This window comes from Motacilla alba, chromosome 4A (assembly GCF_015832195.1).
Source record: "Motacilla alba alba isolate MOTALB_02 chromosome 4A, Motacilla_alba_V1.0_pri, whole genome shotgun sequence".
NCBI classification, from domain to species: Eukaryota; Metazoa; Chordata; class Aves; order Passeriformes; family Motacillidae; genus Motacilla; species Motacilla alba.
The window spans coordinates 7203170-7222148 of record NC_052045.1 but is presented as its reverse complement, the minus strand read 5'-3'; the positions used below and the strand labels follow the sequence as shown (position 1 = coordinate 7222148).

Sequence of the window (18979 nt, the reverse complement as noted above, 5' to 3'; positions counted from 1 at the left end):
CTCAATCCCCAAAACTCTCTAAGCCAATCCCCAAAACTCTCTATAGGCTGGAAGACTTTTATGAGTGAAATATCTCCTGATACAAATACAAATATCATGATTAAGAGTCAGCAAAAAAGACCCAAAAAGTGCAAAAGTTTCTGATGTTTCCATTTAGGCATATTAAAAGATGTAATTTCAAAGAACAATATATTGGAAAGAATAAAGGTGGTTTTGTGAAACTTGATGTTTTGCACAAATGAGTATTTCTTTCTAGTTCTTGACAATTCATTTTCCAAGATTATCATAAATCAGCCTCAAAAATGAAAAAAAATAATATATTTTAAAAACAAATTAAAAAAAAAATCTACCGGCAGGTTCCATCTCCCATTCTGCAAGTTCATCTCTCAGGCCAAGGCCTGACTACTTACCTAATTGGTCCTGATCACAGAAGGGGCTTCAGATGTTTCTGCCAGTGTGAAAACCCCCACAAATATACCAGAATTTGCTTAAAATCTAAGGGCTAAACACTTGGCACAATACCAAGAGATTTTTCAAATGAAAAAGGACAGACAGGGTTTGTGATCTTTACAATTTTCTAACAGAAAATCCCCACTTTGGTTCACTCTCTGGGAGCACTGGACAGCCCAGAGTGGCTGCTGCCATGTCTTGACAGTGCCACATGTGTCTCCAACACTGATAACAAGTTGACCCGAAGCTGATACCACTGCAGAAGCAGTTTAAAGAACATGTCCTCCAAGAACACATCACCACAACCTTGACACGTGGGTCTAAGCACAAACTACCCTGCCACAAAGCCTTTGCCTTGGAGATTTGGCATAGATGAGATAAAAATAAAATAAAAAATAGGGGAAGGGTCCAGCAGGCCAAAAGCATTTGGGCCATTTTGGAAAAAACTCCCTGCTCTATGGCCTTGGGGGCAGCTAAGGAAAGCAAGGTAGGTGCCACAGGGACAAAGCCTCTCATGCCTGCTTGCTCCAGCCCCACAGGGAGCACCAGCACCCCTGGGAGTGGGCGCAGCAGGGTGAGGAAGCAGATTATTTTATGCATGCCACCAGCAATTGGGGATTCTGACCTCTGCTTTTCTGTGACTCATATTCAATAAATATTTTTTAATAAAACATGCCTCTGTGGTTTTCTAAATCCTCAAAGGAGCAATGCTTAGAGCTAGAAGTTGTTATAAGAGGGAGGGGGGAAATATTTTGGCCCAGTGTGAATTTAAACCTTGTTAAAAGACATTAAAAGTATGCTGAAGTTCAGATTTTCGTCTTCAAAGTGCTCCAGTACAAACAAAGCCTAACACAGAAAACATTTTCTGGAAAAACTGAAACATTCCATGAGTTCCTGATGAACAAAGTCATGGGGTTCAATGCCTGACACGGCTGTATATAATGCAGCCTCTTAGGAGCACAAGAGAAATGATCCAGGGAAGAGGAGATTGATTTCAAACACCCAACACGTCCTCTGTCCAATATCAGCAGGAACCTCCACTTTCGTTCCCATGACTGGCATTTCCTCTCCAGGAAGATTTTTTTCTGTTGAGTTTATACTATAGAGATTAGCTCGGTGTATATTAATTTCTAATTCACTTAATCATTTTGAAGGCTCACTTCCTTCCTTTGCTAAGACATTTCAGTAACACCAAATAAGTTGTTTATTTAAACACTCCTGTACCAGGCACAAAACCTGCTAGATGCATCAGCAAACTCTTCAGAAATAATTAGATTTTTTAAATTATATTGATGGCAAATCTACCAGATAGCTCCAACCACCAGTCTAAAGAACGCAAAGCAATGTTTTAAACCAAGGAAGTTATTTAAGTAATATATCCATATTACCATAACCAACTTATTCTCCTGACCAAACTCATTTTGTTGGTTACACTCCAAAGCAGAAGTTGAATAAACTGTATCCAGGATTTAGAGCTCTTCATCTCAGCAATTTTTCATGTGGGCCACAACCAAATTATGTTCATTAGTTATCATGAAGAAAATCCTGCAATCTAATTAGCAGCAAATACCTGCACACCTGCAGCCTTCCCGCCAGCAGCTTCTCCTTGCCCAAAAGGAAGGTAAATAAAGGAAACGAAAACTTCCCACCACAACCAGGCACTTCCAAAAGCCCAGTGCAGCACTGCTGAAGGAGGCAGCCTGCATGCACAGCACTGTCATCTCTGGCTCAAGCTTCAACCACCATTTTCATGGAGAGAAAACTCCCCTTCTCAAGTGCCACTTCCCAACGAAGAAGGGAAGGAGGGCAGGAGGCTGTGTCTGCAGGCTGGAGTCAGCATCCACCCCTGCCAGCACATGCCTTCATCCCTGAACATGCCAGACAGGATGTCCTGGTGACCAGTGCCTGTGGCTTGGCCACAGGGTGCCACTGCTGGCACCTCGAGGCTCCTGGGTGGAGGTGAGGTTGGATGGAGGGGAGGGGTGATGTCAAGCAGGGCATTGGGGATGAAGGACTCAACACCAGCAAGCAGGGATGGGCCTAGCAGTGGGATGTGCATGGCATCTTCCTCCATGCAATACACAGCACTCTTAACCTGGCCAGCAGCAGCAATTAAATTACATCTATAGACACATTTTAGTGTAGCTATTGGCACAGTGTAGGTCTGCATCCTCAGTTTCTATCTCCACATCAAGAAATCAGTTTGGGCGCCACAAGGAACATTAATCTTTTCTCTGTGCAAACTACGGGCATAAATGCCTGCAAGGAAAATAAAAAAGCCTGAAAGTCCTTTTTATGAGTTAAATGCTAATCTGACTAGTAACTCGCTATATCTAATTAGATACTAATTCTCTCCTTCACAGAAATGAGCTGATTAGCAAACACCAACATAACCCAGCATTAACCTTGCCACCACAAGAAGAAAAATGGCAGGTTCCTCTCTTACGTCTTGACTGTTTGCTGGGTAAAATAAATGACCACCTTTCATTTGTATTAGAAGTTGACTTGTTCTCAAACAAAGCAAACACACAAAGGCCTCGGTTGCTTATTTTACAGCACTGTAAAAGCACGTTTTACAGCTGTGTTGCAAGCAATCTGTACTCATTAAATTATCACTCTGACAGGCTTCCTGTGAAAAGCTGTCAAATGCAAACATTTTTCACAGACGACAAATCATACTTTGCCAGTGCTCTCTCAGACACTGCTATCTGGAGGGATGGCAGGCTCTCTCTTCCCTCCAGTTATCTTGTTTAAACTCCCTGGACAAGGGCTGGCCCCTCTTGTCGACAAACAGGCACACACACGGTTGGGAAGGGTTCCACAAACTGACCTGCAAGAGCAGCACGAGGCTCCAAGGTCTCTCTGGCTCTCCTGACTAACAGCAGAGCCTGCAGAGAGGGCTGGCTTACACAGAGAGGATGAACCACAAAAAAGGCTTTGGGTAACATGGCACAGCCAGCTCTGGTCCAACCTGACTGAGGAGCGAGGCCATGCTGTACTGCTTCAACACACCTCAGCCAAGTCCTGCTGATGCAAAGTCACCTTCTCACTCAAGCTGATACACAGGAGGACGAGTTCCAGGCTAAGGGAACCAGCACTGTGGGACCAGAGCCACAAAACCTTTTTTAATGTCAAGAAATAATTTTAAAATTCGTCTGTATTGCAGAATGAATCCTGTGCATGCTAGGGGCTTTGATGCTCAAAGGAAGATGACATTTCCAATGCAATTAACTTTAAGGGGCAGAAAAGACAGTAATCTGCAGTCAGGCAATCTACAACTCTGGGTTCTGTTTATTCTTTTAACAATTTTTAATTTCAGGGTAGAATTTCAATGCCCACCACTTGGTGAAAGCCTAGAGATGTCAGGAAATGGTAAAAAGTCAGGATGTGACATATGCACCATCTCTGCAATAAAAATCCTGGGGAAAAAAGTCTCTGCTTTTGAACAAATCCTTCTTTCAAAGAGCACATTGAGAAACATAACCATAGTTACTTGGCAATTTCCTTTTTTTCAGATAATAAGATGTATTACCTCTTTGCAGCTTGAGGGCAGACCAGCCCTGCCAGTAACCCAGTGCAGGAGAGCACTGCATCTCCCCAAGGTGCTTCCACATGACATCAGATTCCACTGCCAGAATAATTCAAAACAATCTTTCTTCCAAATTGCAGATACATGAGCTAATTGAAGAAACACACTCCACTCACTCCACCCACTGTGAGACAGAGTAAATCCCACCTCCAGACAACACATCCACTTCTTTTGACTTTCAGACCCAATATATTTTTGATCTTGGATTCATAGGTGTCACCTGAAAATATTCTTTTTTGTTTGGTTGGTTTGGTTTTTTATAAGTAAGAAGGGATGCAGTGTTTTCCTATTCCTTGTGCTAACATTTTCAGATATTTCAAGAGTGGGATTTTTCATACAAGAGGGTTTTTGCTGAGGAGAGTCCAGTGCTGCAGGGCACAGTCCTACCTAAATCAAAGGCAGCTCCTGGAAATGAGATGAACACATCAAAGGGGCACATTCCCCTTCACCCACAGACAGGTTTGGCACTTCCATACATGCACTGGCAACAAAGGAAAAAGCAGAAAAAACTGCCTGGTCTGAGCTTCCTCCTGCCACCACCTGCCCCGTGTCAGGACCCCAGCACTGGTGTCCTCAGCCTCCCCAGCCCTCCCCTAGGCAGAGTTCTCAGGGCTGAATCCAGAGCTGACCACTGCAGGAGTGCAAAGCTGTGCTTTCGATTTCTTTATCTTCAGGAGCAAAACACATTTATTTCAGGGAATAATTTCACACAGAGAGAGGCACAGTGCTCCACAGCACCACACTTACTGCTCTTGTAGCCACCGCAAAGAGTCAAATCACCAGTGACCCAGGGCTCAGCACCTAAAACCTCCACGTTTTACAGAACAAAGGAAATCTTAACTGCAGTGCAAAAAAAGGTCAAGTGTTATCCAGGAGTTCAGCAAGGCTGCTGAGCCAAGGTACTTGTTACAGACACCCATCTGTTGGCCATGTTCAGGTGTGCTGGGGCCCTTCCAAAAGGACACCAGGGCTGCCTTTCTGCTCCCAAAAGCCACCAGACATGCTGCATTTCCCATACACCAGGTTTCTTTAGTTAAGAGCTGAGTTTTCAATTGGCCTTATTCTGTTTGAGGTTTGCAAATCAACTACACAAACAGATCCCAGGTAGACGTGCAATTACTCAACCGCCTTAAAAAACAAATAAAACCAGGTTCAAGCACGAATATCGAACATGCTGAATTTTTATGGGCACAATTAATTAGTTTCAGATAATTTGCCACCCAGCATTTTGAGCATACTTTTAATATATTGTCCAGATTATGATTAATTAAGGACCGTCTGTCTTAGCAAAACCTTTAATTTGCTTGTCTGTACAGACAATTATGCTTTCTAGTGTGTACAAGAGAGCACTGCCACAAAGAGATTAATTATATTTTCTCCTTAAAAGGTTTACTCATAAAATGTCCACAACAGCAAGATGGATTCCCAGACAAATGCTCCTGCCCAAGCCACAGCCCCATGGGCTGTGCCGTGGACGGGCTGGCTCTGTCCCTGGGTTTTCCAGAGGTGCAGATGAAAACTCCACCCTGCAGCTGCTCCTACTGTCTAAAGCAAAATTCAGTCCAGACAGATAAATGGATTTGGGAGAAAAGAGACAAATGTTTCGCAGGTCTCTTCACCTGGAGGCTGAAGCCGTCCACAGCCATGCCACCTAGTCCAAAGGGAGAAAAGCAATTATTTTTTTCTGAATAGCTTCATTATTTTTAATATGCCTTCACTTCCTTTATTGCATATACAGCATTTGCAATTTCCACCAGGGAAAAACAAATCCTAGCTTAACAACCTTTTTCCGGAAGTGTTGAGAAACCGATGAACGCATGGTGTTAACACATTTATTGAATATGAACTCAAAAGGGCAGGGCAGATCCACAAGCTGTTTATCTGTCCTGTTTTCAAACATGTGTTAGCACTTATTGACATGAGAAGAACTCTTTCACAGGGCTTGAAGAAGTACAGGCTTAAATCTTGCCAGTGTCACAGCAACAGCCACAATATGTGAATGCTGCAGAGCTGGGAGGAACAACATCTCCCTGAACTTTGCTTGATTAGTGAAAGTCAAGACAGCACAAACAACTATGTCATAGTCTCATAGGTTAAAAAAACCCAAAACCACCAAAAAACAAGATATCTAGAAGTTCTGGAGCACTGTGGGGCTAGTGGAGCCCAGAAGAGCAGGGCAGAAGACAACACACAGCACTGCGTAGCACCATCACACTGACACTGAGCTTATTAGAGATTAAGGAGCAATGAAGGAGGAGGACAATGTGGAGATGGCTGGCTGTGATCCAAGAAACAACCAGCAGCACATTGCATCCTGCTGTACATACCAGTCATCCCACAAACCAGGAAAACAGTGAGAAATGCCCTTGGGTCCCTTCTTAGTCCATCCTGCTCTGCCACATCCCATGCAGCAGGATGAGCCCAGACTTCATAGCCTCCTCATTCCTGGTTTCAGGGACAGTCACTGCTCACAAATCCCATTTTTGGTCAGCTATGCTGAGTTTTCTCCCCCTGCTTCCATGTTGCCTCCTCCCCAAGCAGCAGGTCCACCATTCCCAGCATTTCTATCCCCCTCCTTGCAACAACTCTTCCTCAAGGCACCTCCCTGCAGCTGTTTCTTCTTCCTCCATTATTTGCTCTTCCCTCTACTTCCCCCCATGCCTAATTTTCACTGCACCCGTGCCTCAATCTCTTCAGCCACACCTGTGATTTTTCAGGTGCTTCAGCCTTTGCCCCACATCCATTTGGTACCAATAGACCAAGATCCCAGCCCAAACTCCACCTGCAAGTGAGCTCCTTCAGGCTGCCTCCCACACCCTCCCAACGCAAAGGAACTTTCTGGGACACTCGCTAAGGTATTTCACAGGTACATGCTTTCCTAAGCCTCCCTTCCTACTGCTGTCAGAGTGTGAGGAGGGCCTGCACTACTGAACAGTGGGGATGTCTTTCTTGTTCCCATTACCTCAGTTACCCTCATCTCATTACACTTGCACAGAGAGCTCTTCCAGCTGGGGCTGCCTCTTATTTGTTCAGCCAGCATGTGAGTGGCTGGACACTAAGACATTACAGTACATTAAACACTAATAAAATAGCTCCAGCCCTGTACCAGTGGGTTATCACACCCCCAAGCCAAACCACCACCACCAAAATGGGCATCCAGGGCAGCAGCTACCAGGACTATGCACACAGGCTTGGTGGCTCCTTTGTGAAGGAAGGAGGAAGAGAGAGTTAATTTTAAATAGCCAAACAATAGCTCATTGACTGGTTGACAGCAATTAGTAACCAGAGAGCACCAGGCACGTTTCCTGTAGCCTGTTCCTGCATCTTTGCTTTTGGGAAAAAAAGCCAAAGGGATAAGAGCAGTTTACTTGACCTTAAGAGCAGAACAGCTTTGACCTGAGATCACATAAGAGTGTTTGATTCCCCCCAAGCCCATATACTATATCCTTTTGCCCCTTGCTGAAATCTTTGCTTAGTTACAAGATCTAGTATGTTGTTTTTCCCTTCCTAACCAACAGGGCAGGAACCCCCTTCACCTCACCCCATGAGATTTCCTACTTCTGTGGTAACTTGAACTTGACTTTAGGATCTTTCCAAGCCTCCCAAAAGAGAGGTCTGGCTCTCACCACTGTCAGACAAACACCACCCTTCTCAATGAACAACACTAAAAATCATGGTGGTGTATGTACCTCCTTAAAAACCTCCAGATGGAGAGGAGCCAGTTGAACAAAAACAAAGAATAAACAAACTTCCAAGGCACAGACAGCAGACAATTTGTTTCATTGCCCTCGCACTGAGTGGGAAAGCACAAACAAAAAGCCCACAAGTGGGATTTTCTAAAGGAAGCGTGTTGGTGGTTGCTCCCTCCAGCTTCTCCTCAGTGACTCCCTCCCTGTCCTCGGGAAGCAGCAATCTGAAACCAAGTCCAAAGGACTGCCTCTCCACTACAGCCTCTTTGAGGTAAATTTTCCCAACATTTTCTGCCCTGGTTGGTGTGAGGTTTGTTGCCATCCATTTCTGGGAAGGGCAGAACAAGGCTGTGCTTTCACCTCACTGTGAGTGGCAGCAGAGACCCAACCACCCCATTATTTGTGCTTTAATGATGCCATGGTCATCAGTGCACTCACCTAAAGGTGGGTGGCAAGTGGAAAGCTCTTCCCACCACACAGGTTTGTTCAGAAGCTCGAACTCCATGCAGCTCTGGCACAGCAGAGGTCCACCACTGAGTGCTCCAGCTGTGCCAACACACCTGGAGCTGCCTCCTGCAGATATGAACGTGCTGGCAGCCAGTACTGACCCCATGGTTCCGGGTGCCACAGACATGGGGGGACCCTGCCAAAGGAGCAGGATGAGGGCCCAGGTCTCTGCTCCCACAGGCAGTTTCCAGTAAAAGAGTTAATGTGAGATGAAGGTCCCCAAAGGGCAGTTATTTTGGTAAGGCAGAGCACCCCGATGGGTTGCCAAATTCTAACTATAGGAGCAGCAGGCTGGGCACCTGTGGGGCTCATCTTTCACTGTCTGCCTCCACACTGCCTGAAGCAGCAGAAAGGAGACCACCAAAAGCTTTCTCTTGTCCCCTCTGTGTCCTTCCAAGTTATTAATACATCCCAGCTATGCACCCCACTGCACCAGAACACCTCCCTGACAACTAAGCACCTGGCGATAGCAGCTGGAAGCAAAGGGTTATCTGAACAACAAAAACTAAATTCAAAAATTAATTACAGGCTTTTTCCTCCAGTTTTAGCAGAGCTTGGAAGCTATTTGGCCAATGTTCTCCTGACCAGTCTCTTGGATTCAGCCACATGCCAGTTATTGGAAGAAATTTATGTACCCAGTTGTAACACAGGGCTCATACTTTGGTCAAGGGCACCCTGGGATGCTTCAAAGATACTCATCATAATCACACTTTGTACCTGCAGCTACCCTGCCCAATACAAACAGGAGCCTCCAAAAAGGAATCCCTCTCCAGCACCTCTGCCTGCTCCCTGCACAGCAGAGAGGTTGTGTACACCATGGATTGGGGACCCCTGGCCAGCTCTTTGATCTTGGATTTGGTATCTTTCCACTTATTGCCCCTAAAGAGTTTCCTTTTACACTTCTGTATTTGTTTTATCTGAAATGGTAATGGAAAATCCAGAGAGATTGGATCAGAAATTGAACTCTTGGCATTTAATCACTTCCCAGACGTTGGCATGGGCTGTACCATTAGATACAGCTCCTTCTGTCATCTGGCCATTGGGAACATCAAACCTACTGCCAGCCCAGCCCAGAGACAGACCCTCACACACCTCCCTCCTCTGCAATGAAGGCTGCAGAAGTTTGCTGCCTTGCCTAAGTCTGGCGTGCACAAAAGAAAGGGACACAGCTTGGTTTAAGTGCAACAGCAGAAGTGCTTGTGAAATACAGGGGCAGGAGAAACAAGGAGTTTGTGGGACTCAGCAGCCCCTCTATTTTTTCCCCCCAGAAAAGGGCTTCGCACAGCAGTTACATCTTCCAAGAGATTCAGGATGTGTCTTTAAAAAGTGAAAAGTAAGAACATCTTATCTAGGAAGCAACGGAACAGCGGAAACACTGCAGAAGAGTTATGGGCTATGTCCTGTCCTGGCTCCAATTCCTCAAAACAGCTGAGCAGTTTCCCCAAAGCACTGTTGGCTAGCACAGACCCTGGCGTGGAAAACTTCAGCCTCAAAGGGCAAAAGAGGTGAAAGTTCGACTTTAATACATGGAACTGAGCATTTATGCAGTCTTAATGTCGCCATTAATTCTAATAATGTTATTAATCCCCAAGAGAGTAAAGGGGGGGCACTAAGTTGTGTAGATAAGACAAGGCACAAGAGATTTTATTTTAAAAAAGGGAGAGGGTGTTTAAATCCCTGACTGCTATAGCTGCTTCTATGGCATGAGATGTCACCACAGTCAGTTACAGCTTTCCCATGAATGTCACTGTCACGGAGGGAGACACTTACATGGCCAGCAAATTTTACCCCCTAATTTCTCAGTGAAGCCCATAGACATATCTGAGATTAACCAGCAAATCTTCACCTCTAAAATCATTTAGCAATGGTGAATCCAACAACTCACAAAGCATTTTTTATTTTAACAAAAAAGCATTTCCCTTGCTGCTGAAAATACATCTCCTACTGCTACGCTGGCATCAGGCTAGTGGTTTAAATTACAACAGGAGAGACCTCCAGGGGCATACATACCTGTACTGTAAGCAAATATTTAGACAGGATATGTAAGATACGGGACTCCTGAGCTCACAAGTTCTCCCACTGCCTGCAAACCAAACACACACAGGAGGATCTGATGCTGTCACATTATGCACTGGGAGCTGAAATGACTCCTGGTCAGCCCTTTGGGGATGGATGATCAGCAGATTGTTCCATGCTCCTGATTAAAGAGGAGATAATCCATTTCTGAACAGCTTTGGTGTCAGATCAGAGCAATTCTGGCAACAGTTCCAACAGCACACAGCGCTCCAGCAACAGCTGATGCAAACACTCCAGAAGCCACAGGGCATCCCAGCCTCCATCCAAAGGATGTGCCGCCACTTGGACTGTCCTTCTGCAGCAGCAACTGCTGCAAAGGTCAAGCACATAACGGAGGCAGGACAGGTTTGCCTCTCCTCCCAGACCTGAATGTCAAGGCTGGGAGATCAGCAGCCAGAGAACCCACAACAAAGATTTCCAAAGGGCTGGAGGACAGGGTTTGCTGTTTGGGCTGCACCCTGGAGTGGCCGATCGCAGCCCGGAGATGTGTCACCCCACAAGAGAAGTGTCCACTCCACTTGAGGTGAATTTGGTCTCTCTAATAACTCATCCTGCCTACTCAGCCACTCTGCACAACTGTAGCACAGAGGATCTCATGTTAAACTAAGGAAGGTGTACAGCACATTTTTGCCAGTTTTATTTCCATTTGAATGGATTTAGCCACAAGTGATAAAGAAGCCCTGAAGAGCTGCAAATAGGAAAATCAGAGCTTGGGTCCATGCAGAGGAGCAGCTCAGGAAGGGATGGTGTCCTTTTCCAGTCTCATCCCTAAGGATCAGGACAAATATATGGGTCTCAATTGCCTCTCCTTCCTGTAGTTTGGGTACATTAGATCAAAAAGTGTGGGATAAATCATGCTGGACAAGAGGAACTCAAATGTGCAAGACACAACTGACCACAACTGATCTGATGACCAAGCACCAACACCAAAGGAAGGAAATGCCATCCCACAAGCAGCCAAACATTCAACAGCAGGCTCTTAAACAAACAAAACACAGCAGTCTAGGGCATGGAACTCCAACACTTTTACAGAAGAGCCTGAGTGAGGAGACTCCTCAACCTGCTCCAGCAACCAGGAGGAAGGTGTGCCTTCAGCCTCCAGGTGACTGGGCTGGAGGGAGAGAGGCAGTCATGATTAAAAGCCTCCCAAGAAGTAAATGATGGAGGGTGGTAATCAGTTCATCTCTACTTCCACCCCAGGTAAGATTAAAAAAATCCCTAAATCAGCTTTGTCTGCAGCAAATGAAGATTTACTTCTGATATTAGCGCTCAAAGACAGAGTCATTAGGCTTTGGGACAGGCTGAGGAGGTTGCCAATTCTCCTTCATTAGTTTCAGACGAGGCAGAGACACACCCTTGAGGGACAGGCCAGGCACACTAAACCCAGCTTTCAGGAACAGCTGAACAACACCATCCCCTTCCAGACTAGCCAGTCAAGGACTTCCCAGGCTAAAGTGAGAGTGAGACCAGCACAGAATATGCTCTGAGCAGGAGAACCACAGAGCACAGACAGAATATCTTGTGCAGGCTCCATTCCAAAGCTCACCTATTTTTGAAGCCCTGTGCTTTGACAGGCATCCATCTCAGCATGGCTTAATGTCCCCTTGCCCTCACACAGGCCCTGCAGCCCTCCCTCCCCCACAAAGGGGCAGATGCACCTCTCATGTTGTCTGCTCCACATCAGGGATGCTAATGCAGCGACCCGTGCATGCTCTTTGTTTCCAATGCATTCAAAAAGCCTCGTCGTTCATTTAAGGTGAAGCAGATGCTGTTCCTCTGGTCTCTTTGAACAGGCTTATCTATGGGCTGGATTTCATTAAGTGTCTTGTTCTGCATTTAATAAGCTTGCAAGTCTAGACACTTTGGTTCTCCCTCTATCACCCCTTTGGTGTACCAGCAGGTAGAGACAGCAGAGGTTAAGAGGGAAATATTTAGCCAGCAGATTTAGATGCTATCAAGATGATTGCATAATTCTACTTTGACTCACTGCAATTTCATACCCAGGGATTTTTTCTCTCACCCTAGTGCCAGCCCCTTTTGAAAGCAAGAGGCTGCTACCTGCTGTAGTAGCGCAGAGGAGGCTGCTGAGAGGTTTAAGGCATAGACTTTGGGATATTCATAGAAAACTCAAGTTGAACCAATGACCAAACAAGGGAACAAATGTCCAGAGGAGCTGCATGGGGGAACTGTCCTTTACCACAGAGTGTGATGGTGATGTACAAGCAGAACTGTGTGAGCAACCCAGTCCGTTTGAGCTGTCAAATACTTCCGTACGCAGCTGGCTGTCACCTCACTCCCCCAGCCAACAAGGACAACCCAAGCAGCAGCCTGACATCCTGCTCCTCCTCCTCAGATGCCCAGGCAACAGGGGGCTGCAGTGTAGGAGGGGGCTCCTTTGTAGGAGCACTGAGGCAGCTACAAAGCCCCACAGGAACTAACCAAGAGCTCAGAAGCAAACCAAGAAATGCCCTGAGACCTCAGGCAGGTGCTGTGCCCAGTGTCTAGGCATCGACTTCAGCTGTTTGCAGAGGTGCTCTCAAAGGAAAAGCACCTGGCTACAAGGTGGGCAGTACTGGCTGTGTGTCAGCTGCCTCCAAAGGGAGCTGCTTCCTGCAGCTCCCATGAGCCAGGCATGCCCTATGGAGAGCCAGTCTGACAGGACACATGTGGACCCAAGGGCAATAGCAAGACCATTTGCTTATCTGTCAGCAGTTAGCATCACTCCAGCGATGGGAACTCAGCCGAGACTTGCTCATTATGGTTCTGACCCTGCATCACACTTGAACCCTCAGCCTCCACACAAAACCACTGTGTTTATCTACTGCTCTGCTTAGCCCCAAAGGCTAAAAGTGAGATGGATACAAATCCTGTGGGCTCACAACGTGCTGGGAAAGAGCAGCATTGTTGTGGATTGGGGCTGCAAGACGTGCACGTTACAATTACACGCGCTGCGGGGATGTACCAACAAAACCAACTGCAATCTTACATTAGGGCAAAATGGCTTTTCAAAAGATTAATCAGAAAGAAAGATCGCTCTCTTTGGGAAACAAGCAGCCATAATCAGCAAATACTTCTCTCTCACAGGATTGCAAAACAAGGCATGCTCTGCCCTCTGAGCCGAGTCATGAACTTTCCCAGAAAAGGGGGAGACAGAGCAGAAAAACTGCACAGAAACAACAGGATGGAGATTTTTCACATTTTTATCCCAAGGAGAGCAAGTTCAAGGTCTCTGCACTTACCATCAAACTTCTTGTATCGGGAACTAAACATGTTTTGTAGGTGATTGCTAAGCTCTACGACAGCGTTTCTGAAGTCGTGTTTACTCTGCTGACTGTACTTCTCCTCCATTTCTTGAGAGCAGCATGTGTAGCCTTGCGAGCAGACTTTTAAGTGGTCACCTGAAAAGCAGAGAAGAAAATATCCCAAGTTAAAAGGACTCTCTATGCCAGAGAAAAAAGGTCTCATGAGGCAGGGTGTGTGAGGATTTGCAGCACCATTTACTTCACAGGCGATCCCCCCGCTGCGAGCGCTGGGCCAAGCACATCAAAACCTGATTACTTAGGGAAACTTTATAGCAACACTTGTAAAAACCTTGTCTTTCTGACAGAACATTAAAAAGTGTCTTCTTACTTATTCAGTTGATAAACAGATACTCATTCTGTACAGTATAATTTGAAGAACCAGAAAATTGTCCTGTATATAGATATATTGTATATGGTAACTTGCATGAAGTTTTTGCTGAGTATTTTAAATACTTCAGGTTTATTCAGTTAATACAGAACACCAGGGGCAATGGCCCTTTTTGTCCGGATGTGCTTTTTTCTTCACCCCTCCCCAGTCCAATTATCAGAGGAGAAGAAGTCTCCCTCAGAAGCACAGTTGTCACTGACACTAAATTATACTTGCTTTATGCAATGGCTCAAGAAAACGCTTCATATTTCCCAGCTCCTAATTCTGCAGTTTTCTGTCATCATCCTGGAGGAAATAGGGGAGTTGTTTTTGGAGACTTCAAACAGATTTTTTTTCCCTTAAGATAATTCTTTCCTAAGAGTCATCTGGTCATCACTCATCTGGCTGACTTGGTCAGAGGGATTATCACCAAGTGTTTCAGTATCTGCAACAGCTCCATTTCAAAATCTCTCAGACAATCTGGACAGAGGATCTGGACCCATGTAATTTGCTTTTCGATGCCTTGCAGCAGTGTGGGATGAAGCTGTCCCCTTCCAGCACCACCCATAAGATCCCATTCTCAAGTTTTGTGGGCCAAGATAAACCCTTGGCACAAGAGTTCTCAGCTCCAGCCCTCTGACAGGCCCCACAACGCCGCACCAACACAAAGCAGATGGGCTGATGCCGAAGTGGCTCAAACTTGGGCAAACTGTGCAACTCTCTGTCAACACAGAAGAGATGACCAAAACAAGCAGTCAGGATGAGAAACTCATGTTTCCAGGTAAGATGGTATTTTAAAAGACACAGCCAGCATGTAAGCTGCTGCCTTCTCTCCCATTTCACACCCTGCTGCCAGATCTTATCCTTCATTCTGAGGAAACAGATGGAGAAGGGAAAGCTCTTCCCTGGCTGCTCCCACCCTGGAAGTCACCAAGGACCTCCAACCACCGTGGAGGTTCAGAGACTCACTGTCAGAACTGCAAAGGACTTGTCAGCCCCCATGCAGAAAATAACATCTTCCTGACAGGCAGTGCACCAGACATCTAAGGAAGAGCCATCCATCCTACCTGCTAGAGCATCAAAACTGGGTTTAGAGAAACAAAAGCAGGTTTTGGACAGTTCAAAGCCTGCCCGTGGTTAACACAACAGGTTTATGCTCTGCCTGCCTTGTGCAAGATTCCTCAACAATGTCTTTTGCCCAGGTAGTGAACCTTTGTATCACTGCATGACTTCCTAGCCAGAAAGGTCAGTGTCTCTTCTTACAGACACTTCAGAGCCATCTTAAAAAGCGACACAAATATTTTTATCTCTCTCTATAAATATATAGTTCCTAAGAATCTCTCCTCCTAACATCTATTTCCCTGTTGCGCTACAGGGTTTGTTTGTTTTCTGTGGCATTACAGAGAGACCTTGACCAGCAGATAATTCTGTCACAGCTAATTTATTGCACAAGACCATCCACTGCTCTTCAATTTACGGAAAGCTCAAAGTCTGCTACGGGAAGCAGCACTGCTTGAGCACAGCTTTGGGAAAACACAGAAAAATGTCACTGACTCCTTACAGACCTATCTTTTTTTCCCAGACTATTTCCTTCTGTCTCAGAGGAGTACCTCTGAGATATAGAGATGAGCAACAAATACACGGCTCCAAGAGAGGCAGCTCCAGATAGCTTCATAAGTAATTTAAAAAAGAGGAAGGGGTGCACCCAGATTTTCAGATCCTGCCCACTAAATCCATCCTGGAACACGCCTGGGCACTCCTCTCTGAGCCCACCCTACCAGCAAGCATCAAAAGAAGAACGTGCCCAAGCATCACTGCTATATTTCACCTTGAACCTCTGCTCCAATTCCAACACAGGACTAAGGGCTCTGACACAATATAAACCATTAATAGCAGCAAAGCTAATTCAGACCTACTGATAGCAGGATTTCTTTTCCTAGTCACTTCACAGACACTTCTGAAGTTGTCCAAAGATGCCCTGTGATCCCTAATACAGTAGTTTTAAAAACTTCTCCAATTTATTTATTATTAAAAAAGGCCCAGTATGTCACAAATACAGGTATCTGTTTCATATCTGTTAACATTATTGAACTACAGTTACCATCCAACCTAATGTTACAAAGCAAAATCATTTCCTCTAATCCCCTTTGTCCCAGATTTGACAGTGCCTCTCCAGGACACACGTGCAAAGCCAAGCAAGAGCACCACTGACAGTAAATCAAGCTTGCACAGATCCCATTTGGTTGATCATTAAGAAATAATGCTCCAAAATGTAACTCAGACATTCAAAAATGAATGACCAAGCAATCTAATTATGGAAGATATTTCTCAGTCATGTCAGCACTATGTGGTCTTGGCTCATGATCAAGAATTAGCTCTGTCTGGAGCTGAAGAGCTCTGGCTACTCAGTGCTAATCATAGGAGGATGCACTCTGCTACCCAGCATTTAAAAAACAGAAAGTTTAGGTCTGTGGGCTGCTTTTCTTGCAGTTTTCTTATGCCACAGTGGGAGATGCCACCAGAAAGTCACTGGGGGCCCCAGTTTTCCCACACAGAGGTTTGTCCTTAGCACAACCGCATCCCTAAGAACACATCCAAACACCGGCACTGGTGTGTGAGAAATCTCATGTCTGGCCTTTTAAATCTGCTAGCAGAGCTGATCCATTCAGGATCCATCCACAGGATTCATCCCATGCAGACAGACCCTGATGCAAGACATCACCAAACAGCTTTCAAACACCACGGTGCTACAACCAGGGAATGGAAGGGATGAAGGCTGGAGAGCTCCATGTGAGCACGGATCAGTTATGAACACACAAACATTGACCTAGAGCTAAGATCAAAGCCAGCACCCTTTGCCAAACTGGCAGTGAACTCCTCTAAGGAAAATGAGTGAAAAATAAGTGTATTTAGGCATACTTAGCAGAGATCTAATGTTTATTATGCATATTATGTAGACAACGCCCGTGGTGTGCGCTCACTGTCAAGGACACATTCGGCAATAATTATTTCCCAAGTTAAAACTCATCAAATAATGCCCATACAAGGCAACTCTTCATCTACTGTTGAGTGTGAAAACCTCGGCAGCTTTGTAATTTATCACCATGTGAGCACAGCAAAAACATAACTCTGCCACAGCCTCCTTTCAAGTTAGGCTTTTTATTGAATTGTTTGGCAGGGTGTGCAATCATCACATCGGGGGCTGCATGGCAAAAAGAGCTCAAGTAGCAGAGATTGACTCCAAGTATCTACTGCATATGCACACCATCACCACAGCTTGACATGGATTTGCAGCAGATCTTTCTCATGGTCTGCTGCAGCAAGACTTTTCCTTATTTTATGATACATATGAGTACAGAGAGAGAAATGAGGGACCAAAAATTATTGAAGATACTTGCTCCTTGGCTGGTTAACAGCACACCTCTGGGGAATGGAGGCGGTTGTTTAATGACAAATGTGATGGCACATGACGTTACCATCTGTACATCCAAGCAAATGCGCTCAGAAAGGTAATATTGCAAACTTATGATTTAAACTATAACAGAAACACTGCATTTAGCAGACTCCAGGCACACAGAATTTCTTCCAAATCGAGTAACTATTTTGTAATGTGTTGAAAAACAAGTTTTCATCAAATGAGTAAGTGAACAGTGCAAACTCAGGGGCTACATGATATTGAAAAGCAGTTCTCTTTACCAAACAATTTTCTAAGACCTTTTCAAAATGCTGTTTGTGGCTGCCTAGTATGCCTTCCTAGCCTGCTTCTCCTCACCTCAACCAAGTTCATACTTCAAGGACAGCTAACTGCAAAACTAGCCAAAGCTTCAGGAGCAGTTGGAGGCGAGGAGTGGGTATTTCTTTAAAAGGCTCCTCACACAGCCCAGCCCCTCTCTGGAGCTCAGCAAACAAGCCAGAAGTGGTTTATGGTCTGAGACGTTACTGCTGGACTTCGCTCCCGTGTGAGAAATCGGGCTGGGGTAAGGCTGGGTGGTGGAGGACAGGAGGCAAACACTGCTGAGGACCTGAGAGGAGGGCCAGCATTTCAGCCTTGCGCTCTGCCCCTCCCCTCCAGCACACACGGGCCTGTGTCATCTTTAAAGGAGTTTTATGACTTCCTCTGAACCAACTACCAAAGGAATCCCGGACTGTAATGCCGGACCCTAATCCAATTTCACACTAGACTTGCCTTCTAATTATCACAGAATATTAGGCTTCCACCCATCATATATAATTGACATGCTACTGAGGCTTTACAAAACCCCCAACAAAGATGACAAGGAACACCAGCATCACCCCTGAGCACAGCTCCACCGCTCCAGCCCCGCATTAGCGAGGGGCAAGAAGAAGAAAGAAAAGCATGAGCTTGTGATTGACTCCGGCGGAGTCATCGAGACAGACACAGCTACCGAACTGTCCACTCAATCCAATCACCTTCGATTTACCCAAAATACCAAAAATGCCCAGCTTTCCTGGCTACACAATGATCTGGGGATGCTCAGCACCTCTGGGAATGGACTATGAGCTCCTGTCCATCTTCAACAGCGCTGCTGTAATCCCTGCAGGATGTCAGCACAGCCACGGCCTGCTCACTGCTCACACTGTTGTTAGACACCTGCTAATGAAGAGCACTACCAAAATGTGCAGAGTCTTGGCATTTAAATATTTCCAGGTGAAATTACCCTAAGCTGTGTGTTTCTCCTTGGTGCGGAGCTTGGGCTCACTTCTGCTCCCTCCCTGAGTGGGATTCCTGGGATCAGTGGGTGCTGTGGTGTGCGTGGCTGGCGGCATGCAAGGCACCAGGAGGAAGGAGATAAGGAGTGGGTGCTCTGCTCTGAAATCCAGGCTGCCTGTGCTGTTGGGAAGAGAGCCCTGTCATTGGCAGCTGTGAAGGACAAGGAACTCACGTGGCTTTTGCTATCAAAGCAAGGAGAGTAAAAGTAGTCCTCCTGTCCATGCCACCTTAGACTTTTGGGTGGCCTTGGCTGGTCCTGGCTCTTTG

At 45.7% G+C, this 18979-nt stretch overlaps 1 protein-coding gene across 1 annotated transcript in view; it reads right to left on the bottom strand.

Annotated features, from left to right (window-relative positions):
- The window catches only part of GPC4 (glypican 4), a 66487-nt gene that overhangs the window by 22152 nt on the left and 25356 nt on the right, over positions 1 to 18979 (bottom strand). Inside the window, exon 2 of the mRNA XM_038164683.1 lies at positions 13551 to 13709. Coding sequence (XP_038020611.1) covers positions 13551 to 13709 — 159 coding nt within the window. The remainder of the gene's footprint in view (positions 1 to 13550; positions 13710 to 18979) is intronic.